Source organism: Parasteatoda tepidariorum, chromosome 3, assembly GCF_982258835.1.
Source record: "Parasteatoda tepidariorum strain Cologne lab strain chromosome 3, Ptep-v5.0, whole genome shotgun sequence".
NCBI classification, from domain to species: Eukaryota; Metazoa; Arthropoda; class Arachnida; order Araneae; family Theridiidae; genus Parasteatoda; species Parasteatoda tepidariorum.
The window spans coordinates 40,343,890-40,361,429 of NC_141757.1; the positions used below are offsets into that span (position 1 = coordinate 40,343,890).

General features: G+C 30.8%; 1 protein-coding gene across 8 annotated transcripts in view; it reads left to right on the forward strand.

Moving 5' to 3' along the window:
* The window catches only part of LOC107442660 (RIMS-binding protein 2), a 193,179-nt gene extending 179,136 nt beyond the window's left edge, over nucleotides 1-14,043 (forward strand). For all 8 annotated transcript variants that reach the window (XM_087159135.1, XM_087159138.1, XM_087159136.1 and 5 more), the window contains 7 exons: nucleotides 42-134; nucleotides 1,165-1,726; nucleotides 2,898-3,274; nucleotides 4,020-4,176; nucleotides 4,631-4,728; nucleotides 7,697-7,889; nucleotides 11,140-14,043. In XM_087159135.1, coding sequence (XP_087015261.1) covers nucleotides 42-134; nucleotides 1,165-1,726; nucleotides 2,898-3,274; nucleotides 4,020-4,176; nucleotides 4,631-4,728; nucleotides 7,697-7,889; nucleotides 11,140-11,351 — 1,692 coding nt within the window. In that variant the 3' untranslated portion in view covers nucleotides 11,352-14,043. The remainder of the gene's footprint in view (nucleotides 1-41; nucleotides 135-1,164; nucleotides 1,727-2,897; nucleotides 3,275-4,019; nucleotides 4,177-4,630; nucleotides 4,729-7,696; nucleotides 7,890-11,139) is intronic.
* The last annotated feature ends 3,497 nt before the right edge of the window (nucleotides 14,044-17,540 follow it).

The window sequence follows — 17,540 nt, forward strand, 5'->3', positions numbered from 1 at the left end:
TTAAATTTGCCAAGTATCTGATTTTTTTGTGCATTTTTTAGGGAGCTAGAGTAGAAGACTTGGTAGAAGAAGGAATTAGATCTGAATTATCAGATATTGCTGAAGAACCTGAAGAGGATTTAATGCATTCAGAAGTGAGATGCTTTGTATAAGATTAAGTATAAGATTTTTATTTGACTTGACATAAACAAACAAAAAAAATAGAGTTTAATTTAATTCTCAAAACCGTTCTAAGCAATCACTACTTTAAAGTTACTTATTTATAAATCTACTTATTGACTTTAAAGGACCACAATGGCACAGTGATTAAGATACTAAGCTGTTGTTGTGAAACATGCTGAACATTGGAATTCTATGATGACTTATAACTCACTCAATTTGAGATCAGTGGAAACTTTTCTGTTTAGTAGATATGGCTTTTGTGCAATGCTAGCCACATTTCTCCTATCATGCCGTTACATGATCATGAAGTTGTCTTGATCTACCCCCCTGGTCAACCACTAGTTGTTGAGGGAATACTTTTATTATCATTATCATTATTATATCACTATGCTTAGTACTTTAAAATAAAAATCGTCCATTCCCAATAAAAATCTTTCCTAAAATTTTGAATTGCTATTATCATTTACATTATCATTTTTACTATTATCATTGTTATATTACATTCATAGTACTTCAAAATAAAATTCTTCCATTTTACATTCGAAATTTTAAAATGCTCTACATTGTTATGTCTCTAAATGCAGCACCGTGTAAAAAAATTGTTTTTTTAGATATTTTAGGTCTTTTAAAAAATTTCACTATTTTAGAGGCTTAAAAAAGCTTCTAAACTTTTAAAAAGTTTTAAAATATACTGTAACGATAGTTTATCACTATTTGTGTTTTAATTTCTCTATTTCTTTCAACACTGAATCTAATCCTCAATTTAATGTGTATATATTTTTCAAAATAGTAGTAAATAGCTATAAGCATCTAACAAAAAAATCTCTTGTAAGATTCCGTAAAAAATAAAACTTTAAAATGCGATCGTAATTACAGGTATACTAGCCTATTGCTTTCTTTGCAAACCATTAGAAAGAACTTAATCGAAATGTAATTTTGTTAGATAATAAAATGAGCAGTTAAGACAGACAAACATATTTAATTTTCATTTATTAATTTCAGCGTAAAGATAAAAAAGGACAGCAACATTCTAGAGATGGAAAATCAAGGGAAAACAAATCTCCCAGAGATTATGACCGTAGATCCGACAGAAGAGACGACAGGTACGATCGTCGCGGGGATGATCGTTACGACGACCGACATGGTAGAGTAGACGACCGACGAGACAGAGATACGAGAATAGGAGACAGAAGAGACCGAGATTATAAGGATGATAGATACGACGACCGTCTAGATGAAAGGTCCAGAAGAGATGGTAGAACAGACGACAGACGAGACCGTTACAATGTCCGAGACGGTAGAGATTCCGATCTTCCACGCACAAAACACTCTCAATCTCATCCCGATTCTCGGTCTCATGATCGACATCATGGGCGGTCATCACCGACTAATGTTCATAGAGACTCTAGAGACAGGCATTACGGTGGCCGAGGTGGTGTGGAGCATCGCCATAACTTAGATGTGGAAAGAAGAAACTCTGCAGGGCAAGTTGTAATTGAGCCTGAAGAGAATCTTAGTGATAAGGAAATATACCCTCAATCCCAACATGTTATTCCAGCAATAGGTAAGAAACATGCTATTCCTATCTAAACATATTATTCTAATAATAGGTAAGGAACATTTTATTCCTTTTCCTAACATATTATTCCAGCAATATGTAAGGAACTCATGCACAATATTACATCTTAGAAAGGAGATAAGTGCGGGGTGCTGGATCATCATATACTGAGTACTCGATGCATAACTCGTAGTTTCAATTCGCTTTTCTTCTCAATACGCAGTATACTCTCCCACATTCGAAAATTCCGGTTTGTTTTTTCTTGTGATAATAAACTAAAGCAGAATTTTTTTTAAAAAATTGCATTGTAATAACACTTATGTCTGAATTCTGAAAAGCATGACTATTTATTTATTTGACCTTTTATATATCAGTTTAAATTATTTCTATTAGGAGGACGGGAAAGTAATGTCGTTTCGGTACATTTGATATTTGTTATCAAGATTTTATTTTTAATCAATAATGTATTCACCCTCGCTAGCAACAACCTTTCAATGCTGGATCGAAAATAAATCGAATTGGATCGGGAGAAATGATTTGGTTTTTAAAACTAACGAATATTTAATGCGCCGAAACGACATTACTTTTCGGTCCACCTAATATGTAGTGGTGGACAAAATTCCTTTAATCATAATTTATTAGAACATTTAGACATTACCGTTGTACTACAGAGATAAATAAATTTATTTTTTTTTCAAATTGTGGAATTTTCGTAGTGGTTGGAGGATATGACACTGTATTCTATAAACACTCAAAAATCGAAAAATTTTCTTCGTTTTTTGATGAAACTGTATTCTGGGCAATCTCCGAATAAACATTTTTAAAAAAGATCCTTAAAAAATAAACTAAGAGCAGGCATTATTGAATATTTTATTTATATAATAAATAAGGTATCTTATAGTAAATGAATAATCACAAGAAACTAAAGTGGAACAATATATTTAATATTAAAACTTCATTTGCTTCAAAAACTTAAGAAGGTGGTAAAAGTGAAAAAGTCTCGACAGCTCAAAAATAGACGCCTATTCTCAAGATTTGTTGAACGTGAACGTGAGAATAGGCGCCTATTTTTGAGCGCTCGAAACACGCGTCGACTTTTTTTCACTTAAGTTTTTGAAGTAAATGAAGTTTTTATATTATCAAACCATTTAATAATTTTTATTGATGTGCATTTCAGAAATTACTCGAGACAGTGAGCTAGCCAATCATGACGACTACATGCGCGGTGGTCGCCGTGGCCAGTACTCTGATGCTCATAAAAGCCCATCGTCACAATACTATCCAGGAGATAGGAATCGCCCTCCTGCCGCATCACCAGCCCCCGTAAACCGATACTCTAGAGGCCAAGAGAATAGTTACTACGACGATAGAGGTCATAGTCGGTCTGCGAGGGATGACTATCACGGAAGGGATGACTATCGTGGCAGAAGTAGTCGCAGGAGCGAGAAATCTCGTATGTTCATGGCTGTCTACGACTACGATCCTCATACCATGTCAACAAATCCAGCCACTGCCAATGAAGAGTTGTCTTTCCACGAAGGACAGCTTATTAAGGTAAACAAAATTATTTCCTCATGAATTTAATTAATGCAAAGTAAAGTTGTCTAAGCTGATGTCACTACACTGACTTGCCTACTGTAAATTCCTAATTGGACGATAAATTACCAGTAGCAACCAATTGGAATGCGTTTCATTTCGAAGTAAAATAGAGTAAATAACTAGTTACCATTAAAATCTACAATTCTCGATTATATATTCGTTACGCGATTATATATAAATTACGATTAATTGAATAATCAAATGATACATTTCCAGCTAGCTTGAATGCGAAATCTCCTAACTGCATTATATCACCATTAACCTCATTTCACCATCTTCAATACAAAATTTTATTTTCCGTTTTTTTTTTTTTTTTTTTTTTTTTTTTTTTTTTTTAGACTAATTGTTTCAATTTTATAAAATACGAAATTCGTGTTGCATAAGGCATTTACCATAGTACGTACGCGTTGTATAGGTATTTCTGTATCTAATATGATTAAAGAATTGCAATAAGCAGCTTTAAACTTGCCCAGATTAGGCTTGGGGGAAAAAAGAAAATAGTCGTGTCGATTAAAACAAATTTCTCTAAACAAAAAATAACAAAAAACATTTTAAACAAAACAAAAAAATATTAACTGATGTTGATCTGATCTTCTTTTTCTTGATATTATTGTTATTAAAATAATTATTAAATTCTGTACAGTAATAAAATTAGTTGTATAATATTATTTTTAACAACTGCACATAACACTTTTTTTAGGTATTTGGGGAGAAAGATAGAAATGGTTATTTTTATGCTGAAATAAATGGTCGAGTGGGTTATGTTCCTTATAAGTTTGTCACAGAAGTTCCGTTAGATGAAGAGGAAGCCAATCACCACTTCATGAATGAAACTCTTTCTTCTCGCCATCATACAGGTACGCTTAGAACAAACAGCAATACGAGGTGTTTCATAATTACCACCCTTAATGTGCACTTGACTCTTAATCATTGTCATAATGAAATTAAAAAAAGTGTAAGATTAAAGGTCTCAAATTGATATTTAAGAGAAGAAAACAAAAAAACTATCGAAATATGTCAAATCATAAGCAGGGTGGAGGAAAAGCATCAAAACCGGTTGCCTAATGAAATGGAAAGGCGTTTTTAACGATATCCTTTCTTTGTACTCCAGCAACCAAATTGATTTTTATACTTTTAATCTCCGCCTCCTCATATGATACATCAAATTTTAATATTTTTCTCTTTTTGCTTTGATTAAATATTAATTTGCCACGTTATGTTTTTTTTTCTCTTAAAATGTATATTAAGAGTGGTAATTTAAGAACACCCTGAATGCATTCTAGATATTTATTTTTTATGGGAATTTTGCAGGGGATCCTAGTGATCCATGGTCATCTCTTCCGGTCAAGAAAATGGTCGCTCTCTATGATTATGATCCTCAGGAACTTTCGCCAAATGTTGATGCTGAAGTAAGTAAAATATGCCTTTTAGTCAACACAGATCCTTGAATAATCTGTAATAGCTTTTGTACCTGATTAAAAAATATTTGCTCTCTTATCCTATATTATTAGAAATTCTATTTAACTGGGGAAAATATAATTGAACAAAGGTTGGAATTTACTACATGCAGCACATTGAGATTTACTATTTAATTTATATAGTTAATCAAAAAAAATTTCAATTTTGATAGTGATGACTAAATAAATTTTAAACAAATAATATTTAAAGCAAATCATTTGAGAAATAGGCAAAAATCATACTTAAAAATTTAGTTTATTTTCCACTCCATTTTGTAACTTATGAAAATAAAGATAAACACATCGATAGACTAATATAGTATAACTTCCCTCTAAAAATCATAATGTCAAAACTCCTATAATATTTAATAATTTTAAACAAAATATATCCCTAAATAAATTTTAAACACATTTATTCATAGCAAAATATTGGAGAAGTAGGTAAAAATCACACTCAGAAATTTAGTTTATTTTCCAATCTCGTTTTGTTACGGATGAAAACAAGATAGACACATCGATAGACTAATATAGTAAAAATTCACACCAAAAATTATAATCAATGTCTAAATTCCCAAATTTAATAAATTTTAAACAAACTGTATTTCTAAATATATTTTAAACAACTATATTCATAGTAAATTAATGGAGAAGTAGGTAAAAATCACACTCAGAAATTTAGTTTAATTTCCATTCCCATTTCGTTTCGTAAAAAAACAAGATCGATACATCGGTAGACTAATATAGTAAAAAATTCACACTAAAAATCACAATCAACGTCATAATACCCATTATATTTAATTTAATAATACTATAGTCATGTTCAGATTTCTATGTAACAGTTAATCTTCGAATTTCCATATGAAGATATTCTGGTCCAAATAAATTTTATTGTGAAGATAGTCAATGTCTTATTTTAAACAAATTCCCAATGATCTTCTTTTTCTTCAGAAAGTATTCAGAATTAAGAATTAATCCATTGACCTTGAGTTCAAATAAATCTGATCCACGGTTTCAAGAAAATATTTCAAAAACTAAAATCTCAAGTTAAGGATATACTTAGCATTCTTTACGTTTAGTCATTAACACCAATCTATCCCATGTTGCCAAGTAAAAAAGCATTTAGCATTACAAAAATGAATACATATTGGAATTATTCCCAAAATTACCATTTAGAACATTGATAATAAAAACCTATTATTCTAATTTCATTAAAATTTCAACATGATTAGTTCTATAAAAATAGTCTCAAAACTCTAAAAATAAAAACTATAACATTTTTGCATCCCTGTTTCGTACTCTTTTTTTTACTGTAAAAAATAAGGAGAGAAAGAAAGAGAAAGCACCAATATACAATATTTGAGCTTGTTCTTTTTATACTTTTTAAAACTAATTCCTACTTTTTACATTTTCATGCGATGCCTTCCTTCATAATGGATTATATAAAACCGAACTTTCACATTTACAGCAGGTAAGCTTTCATAAATATTAAATAAAAATTATTTTCTTCAAGAATCGAAAACTATTTGTTCTTATTTTGCATACAATTTTTATGTTTCACTAAAATTTTTATCATTACTGACCTATAAAAATTTTTTAAAAAATTAAAACAAGAAGTATTTAAAGAAATCGTTTTTAAATAATTATTAATTCATCCTTCATGTAGTTTATAACACTACATTATGGCTCATATTTGATAGTGCTTAATTTACTCAATATTATTTATTTAATTTATAAACTAATATGCATTTAATATGAAGGAAAAAAATTAAAAATCGTTTATAATCAGGGGTCTGTTTAGAAGAAATTTGGGTCCGTTAACGGACCCTTCACAAAATATCTTTTCATAAAAACGGACCCTTCACAAATTTGTTTATCTTCATTATTGTTTTGTTAATCGAATAAACCCTTCCCAGGGGGTTGAGAAAGACAGATGTAAACGAACTAAGTTTTGTCTTCGGCAGACGCTTCTTCCTTTATTCGTCCGAAATTAATATTCTGCGTTCAGCAGTATAGGCTAAATACCAAATATTTGTATGTTGCATCTCTAATTTAGTAGCGGCAATTGTTGTTAATCTTAGAAATTTTAATTTTTTTTATTATAATTTTGCAGTGTTGAGTATAATCTTGTATCTCTTTACAATTTAAAAACTCCCTAAAAAAGTTTTCTGCAATAACAGGACCCTATTTGCACAAATTCACCAAAGCAGGACCCTGGTTGAAAGAATGTGACTTAACGTTTATTTTATATTCACAAATTAGGAATAATTTTTTCACAATTTTACAAAAACGAACCTTTTGCAAAATGTCTGGACAGATCCCTGATAATAGTTCAGTAAAAAACGAAGCATACTGAATAATTTCTGATTTACTGATCAGATATATTCATACTAAATTTCAATATCCATTGCTTTAAGTTGCACCCAATTTTATGCTCATCAGTTACAATAAGTTTTATGTATTAAGTATAGTAATATGTGAGAGATTTTTTTTTATGAAATATTAATTAAAAGATAAAGTTTTTTTTATGAAATATTAATTTTTAGCCCCTAATAATTTTAGTTCTTATTTGAGAAGCATTCATAAAATATGAGCTGATTATTAAGTGCATATGCGCTAGAAATTCTTCGATTCAAAAATATTTACACTAGATTTTGAAATGTACTGTGCCAAAGATAATTTCCCATAAAAATAAAATTTCTTTAATTTTTTTTTTGTTTAATTTTAATAGCCATGATTTACCAACTATAAGTATTAAAATATTTTGCATCATGTTTTAACTTATTTATATATAGTCATTTTAGCTTGTAAACAGTTTTTTTCGATTTTATGAAGTTATCGTCTTCAATTCGAATTTTGCATTGTATAGGAAGTGCGCAAATCAATACGTTATTAATGTTTAAAAAAATATTCAATTCTGTAGATGGAGTTGCCTTTTAGAACAGGAGATATGATTTATGTTTATGGAGATGCTGATGAAGATGGTTTTTATATGGGTGAACTGAACGGTGAGAGAGGTCTTGTTCCGTCGAACTTTCTTACAGAAGCTCCTCCAGATTTTAGAGACCCGCGATTAGCTCAATCTAGCCGTAGCGGAAGTGGTGCATACACAAAAGGTGAGTTTATTCTTTGGAACAATTTTCTATGAGCAGTAAAATTATTAATTTTTCTGCTACCCCGATAATGTGCTGTAGTAGTAGGGGAGAGTTGGATAAAACGGGATAGTCGGACAAAACGGGATATGTCGCCTAGGGACCAGACTATTGCAGCTATCTAGTGGACAACGACAGAAACGTGTTATTCGACCGTGATTATATCATTCTCGGTGCGTCCCGCCTCGAGATCACTATTTGATAGAGTTGTAGGTCTCAGAATCTTTTTACTCTATTTTTTTGCCATTTTCTACATTTACGTGCGTTGTTTTTTACATTGTACTGCCTACATATATGGGAATAAAATTCCGGTGAGTATTTAATTTAATTAACCATTTATTTACCAATATTTTTATGTGCAGTCTATCTAATTTTCTTTTCACATTTACGCCGCAACCATGTTTGTTTCAAAAAGTGACGGAGTCGGACAAAACGGGACACTTGTGAGTTGGATAAAACGGGATAGAGTTTTTCATGTCCCGTTTTATCCACCTATTTATTTATTTGATTATTACATTTTAAAATAGCCATATATTAATGTAGGCCTAGGCTTTTTAAACAACTTATTTATATTAACTATATATTTTTTTGAATAATTTAGTCTCTTTATATAGTAATGCAAAATTTGTTTATTAACATTCATTATTAAGCATTTTATTTTCGACTCCAGGATTTCACATCTTTCTTTAGAACTAATTGTAATGTATTTCTCTGATGAAGACTTTTTTATACATAAACAATTATTATACATAAACAATTATTTATATATTTGCATTATTTATTATTTTATCTTTATATATATGCAAAAAATTAAACATTGTAAACCCTATCCCGTTTTATCCAACCCAGGTATGCTAAAACGGGATATGTAAGAGTTTGGAAAGGAATTTTTTTTTCTATTTCGCTGTCATTAAAATTAGTTGAAAATAAGATTTTTGTGTGCTTCAATAAATGGTGTAGCTACAAAAAAAATAATGCATTGTTTTCCTAAACAGATATTTCGTAGTAAATAAAAACAATAATGATATCCCGTTTTATCTAACTCTCCCCTACATCGCAATAGAACCCCGCACTGTCTGAGAAATATCTTTGAGGATGATCGCCGAAGACTTGCCATAGCAATTTTGACTCTCTGCAAAAGGGATAGCTCCCATACTTTGTTAGCGCTATGACTTAGACGCGAAGTCGAGCAACTTATGGTAGAACAGTTTCAAAAGTTCGATATCTCACATCCACAGTCCTTTCACCGGTTGATCAAAGTGACCCATTCACTGACAGCTGCCAGTGATGCTTGACTTCGGTGTTCTACTGGGAACCGTGTCTTTACAATCAGCTCTCTGTGAGACGTGGTGGTTTAGGGGATAAAGCGTTCGCCTCCCAATTATGTGAACCGGGTTCGAATCCCAGCCATGACTGGTTGATACGAATTCGAATTCCGCACCGTCTCGCACCGACCACAGTGCTGAAGTAAAATATCCCCAGTTGTAGACGAATCATGGACCATGAGTCCTCTAGCCACCAGGCTAACCATGGGAGATTGTCGTGGTTTTTCTCTCCATGAAACGCAAATTCGTGTTAGTTCCACCAAAAAGTCCTCTACGAAGGCAAATTTCCTCCTATACTTGATCCAGGAGTTCCCTTGTCTTCGGGATTAGATTCAAAATTTATTTTAAAGACAATAGAAAGCATGAAACAGTTTTAAAGCACTAAATCAGTGGTCCCCAACCTTCGGTCCGCTGGTCGATACCGGTCCGTGAATCAAATGATACCGGACCGCCCTAGGAACATTAAATTGTTTCCAATCTATTTTTCTGTGGCGTGTTTGTCTCTGAGCAACTTTTTATAGACGAGAGGTTAACTGGGAGCTGAGATAAAACTAAATATCTGAGATAAACTTAAAACTAAGATCCGTCACCTAAAGCCATGCCCATACAGGGCATTTAACTGTATTTTATTTTGAAGGTATGCTTAAATACAATTAAATTTAAGTTATTTAATCAAAACCATCTAAAATCTGAACAATCAACGTCCCCTCCCCTTCCATGGTAAAAGTTTCAAACGTTGACCTGTCAGCGGCGATTAAAAGGTTGGGAAGCACTGCAGTAAATGACTAATTTTGTTTATGAACACAACTTATCGATTTTTATATCATGTTCTTGAATCAAATCAAATAATTTTCTCTAACAAAGACATAACATTTTACATAACAAATAAGAAAATCTTATTTGAAATTCAGAAGAGCGTATTTTAACCTCCCTTTCACGATAATCCAATTTAAAACTAGAAGCGGCTACATCTGCAGCTGTACGTACATCTACAGCTTATATCTGATGACAACCAATGTCACTCATTTCTAACTTATTTTAAAACTAGTACTAACTTATTTTAAAACTATTTCTACTGCCAAAAGGCACCACAAATTAGATAAGATAGGAAAAACAATCAAATTCAATGTTTAAGCAGACTTTGCTGCCCATGTTTGTCCAGAGATGTTAAAGTTTGTTTTTGTGATAAAATTCTAAACTTTTTAGTGTTTTTTCTGTCTTGTTTTATTTGTGGTGCCTTCTGCTAGACCGTAGAAATAAGCTGTGGATGTGAACTAGTTTGGAAATAAGACAGAAATTACTTGTATGAACAGGAAGGTAGTGCTAACTCCATTTTTTAACAAGTAGAGTTAGACCATTATTCAAACAAGGCCTACAATTGTTCACTCATGTTTAAAACACGCTAATACATATTGACGAGCCGCGTTGGCTCAGGCTATAGAGCGCTCACCTCACAATGAGGTGATCTAGGTTTAAATCCCAGAGGTGACTGGTTGATACGAATTCTGTTCCCGGCTCGGACAGTGCTGACGCAAAAATATCCTTATCGCTTGACCGATCCTGGGTTAGAATTCCCTTGTCGTTTGACTAACTGTTTGGAGGTTTTTGTGACTTTTCTTGCTATGTAACGCAAATGCGGATTAGTTCCATTAAAAAAGTTCTCAGCGAAGGCTAGTTTGTTCCAATGCTTAATCCAAAAGTTTCCTTGTCTTCCAGATTGGGTTCAAAATTACAAAGCTACGGAGTTGTAAACTCAGAATTGGGTCTGATGTTCAACGCCTGTTTTAAAATAAAATGCACACTGACAAATTTTGGAAATCAGGAATTGTAAAATAATAATAATTCATTCAATTTTCATAAAATTATTAACACTTTCTGGTTTATTTCAGATTACCGAGATAGTTCGCAACCCATGCGTGGCAGTGGCAATGCACATTATTCATCAAGAACTTCCAAAGATCACATGCCATCAGATAAGGGAAGATATTCAGAGAGGCCTAGTTCAGATCGAACTGGCTACGATCGATCTAGGGAACACACAAGTGAAAGAGACAGCAGGGGACAGTACAATAGCTCAGGACGTTCAAACCAACACTGGTAGCGAATATTTGCTTTAAAAAAATTAACCAACAGATAGCCAGAGAATCAACTGTATGTATTACAAAACTTGTTCTTCCGCCTAAAAAATAATGTGCTACACTATCAGTGTTTCTCTCAGCTATTTTCTGTCATAAAAATATACATTGAGACTCGCTATATCTTTGTGATTGAGTGTTAAAAAAATCATATCGTAATACAACAAAGAAAAAAAAAAGATTGATGTACTTGAACTTAAAACTGACGCTTGTGTTGGCTTCTTGCTTGAGAAGTGTTGAAATGCTGTTATTCACTGCCATTTAAGATTTTGTTCATCAATCTTTTTTTTAAATGATGCTGCTTCCTGAAAATGTTTAATGAATGTTAATGTTTTTAATTGTTTATGAAAGATATACCTGCCTCTAGTCAGTCGCTTGGGTTGCTTAAGGCTGAAAAAGTCTCTTTTTTTATCAATTAAATCAATTTAATCAAATCTATATAATAAAATGTATTGGATGGTAAAGAATGGCATCGCATATGCCATTAACCGAAAAAAATTGGCCGGCTTTACTTTCTATTTCTTTTTTTAATTACTTTATTTTCTTACGTGACTTTTGCCAATAACGAATGAAACAAATGATTTAGAAACATGACGGGGCGCTAAAAATATAGATTTAGCACTTTCACGTAGTTCTCCCCAGGTTCGAGTTCGTATGGTCTGCGCAGTTACAACAGTGCAATCTTGGTTCTCTGCAGATCTTGTGCAGAGCAACGTTATTTCACTTTCTAACTTTATTGTTAACAAAGACTCCGAAAATATATATTCCGAGCAGTTATTACAGAAGAATCTGTTGTAATCATGTTATAATCTTATAACATATTAATGACATTAAGTCTTTTTTTTTCCTTAATTAATTGTTCAATACCAACTAAAAGAGTTTTCGAAATATACCCTTATTTTAACTAATTTAGTTTCATTTATTAATTCGAATATCTCTGATTTAATAGTTGAACTTTAAAGAACATTTTTGAAATCTACAAATGCATCAATTAAAGCTAAAAACACTTTTTTTTAATTATGAAAACCCAAGCCTGTTTAGTGCCTGCAGGATGATACTAGTATAGGTGGTGTAGACGATTTTAGGATGCCACCATCTTCTCATTGTTGAAACTTTGTGCCTTTTCGAATGTAAGATGAATATCTAGTTCAGTTTTAGAGAGATAGATCATTGCTCATTCTAAGCATGGATGGAAAGAATGATTGATGAAACGGAAAATAAACATTGATGATTACAGGGGCAAGGTATACTTTTGTTTATTTTCATGTCGTAATTTTAAAACGCTCCTCTCTTGTTTATTTAATTAAAAAAAACTGTAATAAAATTAAATATTTAAAGGAATTAAGATTTCAAAATGGCCAAATCCACTTTTCACTATTTTGAGAGAAATACTCCAAAATTATGTGTGCTTTGATGTTCATTAACTTTAAATTCGTTATACATTAGGAAAAAAAGTAAATAATAATTATTTTTAAATTAAAGTTAAATCTTAGCACTTTATTAAGGTGCCAGAAATTTTTTACAAAAATAGGGTTTAATATGCTGCAATATTTTAACATTGTAAAACAACAAAATTATTAAAAAATATATGTTGGACTTTGATACCTTTAAAACCCATTAAAAATAGAACTTGATAAATTTTGCCTCCTTGATTTTTGGCTTTTATGTGTTTTTTTCCTTTTATGGTGTTAGTATAATATCTGTATCGCCTGCTGCTATAGATGTAAAAAAACATTTGATCACTTTTAAAAACTAAAATTGCTTATTAAAATCTTATCTCAAGTTAATTTTTCTGTATATAAAAAAAAGTGAGTGAAAATTGCCCCATGGAACTTAGTTATAAATAATTTATAATTTGAACATGTCTGTTTTTAATATTATGCATTAAACAAACTGAATCTGGTCAGTCTAAAATAAAGTTTTACTTATTTATTTAAAACTTTAGCTTAGCTGGTTTAAACTTTTTATTTTTAAGTTATTGGTACTTCTTTGACACCTCTTCTGCATTTTATTTTAAGGGTTAAAATTGTAGTCTTTTTGGAATTGGTCACTTTTGAATCTAAGTCCTTCCTTTCTATATATATATAATAGGAACACATGATTTCTGTATAAATTTAATACAATGTACGTGTAAGCATTTATTAAGAGCATTCATTATATAACAACGAACAATGCCAAATTTAGGCAGCATAATGTTTTCATATCGGCAGGATTACTAGAAAAAGCGTTAAACTAAATAAATACCATTTTTAAACTGCAAATTTTACATAAACTAAGCATAAGATGCCTAGTTGATAAATAGTATTTTACACTTTTCTCTACATGCTTAATTTGATAAAAAGCGCCGGAGTAAAATTAGCATAAACAATTTAAAAACTTCAGCATCGCATTTTTCTCAAGAAAATGCTGTGATAACTCTGTATTTCTATTAATGTGTTATAATAATAAAGTAAATAAAAATTTGTAAATTTTGATTGGTAAGGCATCTCTAAATGTATTCTAATTCTAGTCTTTTATCAACAATTTTTGAACTATCTTTCCATATAATGTATACCAAAGATTAGTGAGTAGTGTGAATGTTATGAGTGCTAACTATACGATATTTACAAAAATAATACTTATTAAGCGAGATCTATTGTTAATATAATCAAAATAAAAGGTGTAATTATGATATTGCTCTTAAAATTGCAAAATATTGCAGAGATTGCTAATTTAAATCAGGCAATTCTAAATACCGCTAAAAAAAAAAAACTCATATCAATTAATGAGCTTTGTGTGCAATACTAATAACATTTAGAATGCAACTTATCTATTTCATATATTTATCTATATATAGTGATATTTATTTTAATGTTTCTTATATTTTGATATTTAAAACCAGAAAAAGAAAAGTACATTTTTTAAAGCTGTAAGTGTAGCATTTGTAAAATGTAAGATGCTATTTAAGCTATCATTTATTTGATTTCAGTTTAAGTGTAGTAAAAGTGCAAAAATGAATTTCTGCTAAAAAGGAACTCTAATGGATTTTGGTTCTAAATTTAGTGTGTTAGGTTTTTGGTATGATATGGTGCTAATTTTCCTATATTGCCTTATTATTGAACAATCAAATATTTTAGTGAACTTGATGTTTTTTTCTCCATTAATGTTTGTTTGTTAAATAGTTTTTAATATGTTGCTATTTATTGTAAAAATGCAGCTCTATAAAAAAAAAAAAATTCCAGGTAATAATACATTTTTTTCGCCTACATATATACTAAAAATTAACAGCATTAACGGTTATTAACATTTTGCCACACAAGCAAACAAAAGCACTAAATGCAACTTAAATAAAGAAATTGCAAGCTTATTTAATTATTCATTTAGTTTATATTTCTTACATCACATAAGAGAATGACAAAAAAAGTTTCCAAACATAACAATTAAGCTGTTTTTCTTTTGCATGGAAAATATTTTAAAGTAAGCAGATTTTACTTCAAATTTAATATCTATTAAATTTCAATAACAATTAAATACGAAAAAATCTTTGCATTCTACTGAATATAACAAATAAAAGTGGCGAAACAAAGAAATAAAATGCATCCGAAAAAAATTGAGCATTTTTTGAAGCATAGGTATGCAAAAGAGCAAAAATATGCTTTTAAATCTTTATCACTGTCATGCTTATAACTCACACTTGACGGCTGTATATAACTTAATTAATATATTTCCCTAATGCTTTTACCACCGTATAAATTATTCGTAATCCATATTTACCACATAAACGCCAATGTTAGCTGTCATTGCTGTCTTATGACGAACAGTTTGATAAGAAAAAGTTTAACTCTCCTCTCGTTAAACTTGCGTTCAGCTTTTGGCCTAAGTGACCTTTCAAGAAAATGCTACCCTCTGTGCGCATGCGTGGAAAAAAATGAATGTCGGGACAACACGCAATGTATCGGCATATGAGAAGCAAGTGTATATCATGCAATGACCCTTAAACTTTTAAAATCAGAGTAGGAAATACCGAATAAGTGATTAATGTGCACTTTTTATCACATTTATCAAACAATGTAGTTATTGCTAAGAATAATAATAAGAAGAATCCGGCTGGAGTGAGTGCACTTGCCAGTATTCTCTACATTGATGCTATTTTAACTTCAGGTCAGACGATAGAGAAAGAAGCAGTTCCCCAGGCCAGCAAGAAACAGAGTTTCTGCCTACCTAAGTGTACGTATACACACATGTACTAATATGAGATATAATACGAGAATACCATATTAAGGTCACTTCCAATCTGATCTTGAGCAGCTACAGTCAGAAAGGTTCTTTCCATATATGATACAGTGGAAGGTGAAGGAAGAATTGCGAGATCACATATGTGTGATCATAGTCTAAAGTTCTTAAGGCTAAGTCATTGTCAAATATTGCCTAACACAGAGGAATTTCCAGGCTTGTACACTGAGTGCAACACTTTCATGAAATGTCACTTGGATCAAGAGCTAGACGCAAATATTAAATTATGAATCAGTTTTTTTGAGTGATAACTGGTTTTCTAAAATTAACTCTTCAAATTTTGCTTACAAATTTAATATGGCTGACTATATATATTTTTTCCTATAATTCAAAGCGTCAAAGTTAGCCTGTTGTGTCTTACTGATGAATGTAATGTTTTTTGAAATATTATTCTTTGGTACTTTTGATGAATATGTTCATGTATATATGTAATATTTTGAAGTTCTATCACAGAGATGTACAGTTTTCTTTACTGTTAATGGTTCCTACCATGTACATAAATATGTCTCATACCAGCATGCAGCCACTTGCTGTGTGTGTAGTGGACATCTGTCTGTGCATGCGTTTCAGTGGCCATAAATGTCAAATATCCACCTCACTTGTTATCTTTGTGTCAACTTATTTTCCAAATACAACACAATTAAAGAGCTAAGTGGATGAAGGTTCTAAGTTAGCTTTAATGTTTATACTTAAACAATAAAAAATGGAATATTACCTTTATTTCTAATCTGCGAGCTTCATAACGGCAAATCAACAAATCCCTAACATTTATTTTAACTTTCTAATAAAAGACAGTTTCTCATCTATTTGTAACCAAATGCACTTCAAACACTCTTCCAATTCGAAAAAAGAAAAATTTCACTCAGTACCTTCATTTACTAAGATCTGCAAAACTTAAAGACCTAAAAATAAAACAAAATTAATGTTGCACAGTTAAATAATACCAAAAAAAAAGGTTCTTTAAGGTATTTCGATTTTTTTCTCTAAATATGTCAATCAGAGCTGTCATCCACTAACCTCTTAAATTCATAACTTCCACTAAGTGAAGTTTAAATCACTAACTCTCACATTCCTAACCATCTTGAATTTTTGATAAATTTTTTGATTTCAAAAACTGACACAAATTAATTTTCCTTAACATAGATTACACTAGAACAGCACTATTTTACCAGTTTACACACAAAATTGATTATAAATTTTCCATTCTAGTGCACAAATTAAATTAAAAAATTCTTTTTTTAAAAAAAAAAATTTTTGGTTCACCAAATGAGATGAAAAATAATTCACTATTTAACATTTTTTTTTTACTTAGATTTATAATTAAAAAATGTTCTCTATTTCAAAACTCCTTTAATGAACAGCTGCCAAAAGGATTAATAAAAAAGTTAATAATTATTGGGTTTACCTAATAATTAATCATTTTACAAGAGAAAAAAAAACTTTAAAACTTATAGTCTATGCCAAAATTTCTGTGAAAGTTAACAACAGTGCTCACTTCCATGAAGAACTATTGTCATTATCTCAATATGTTACATCTCCTGCACAAGAACTCATCTTAATTTTTTAAAAAATACAGTTGGTGCTTACACATGGAACTCACTACCTCGAGATGTCACAACAAACCCAGCTTAATTGTTTAAAGTACACTTTTAGAATTCATTTATTTCTGTTGTTACTTAAGGACATTCAAATAATAATAACCTCTTTAGATATAGATTTGGAGAGCTCAACCTTATACAAAATATGTTTTATGTATTTAATTTCAAAACATTTAATGAACTGACACCTTAACTTTTTGAAATATTAGGAATTTCAGGGATTATTGAAAAAGGCAGTTCAGCTGGTAACTAGAGGCAATTAATATAAATTAAAGAACAATTGAC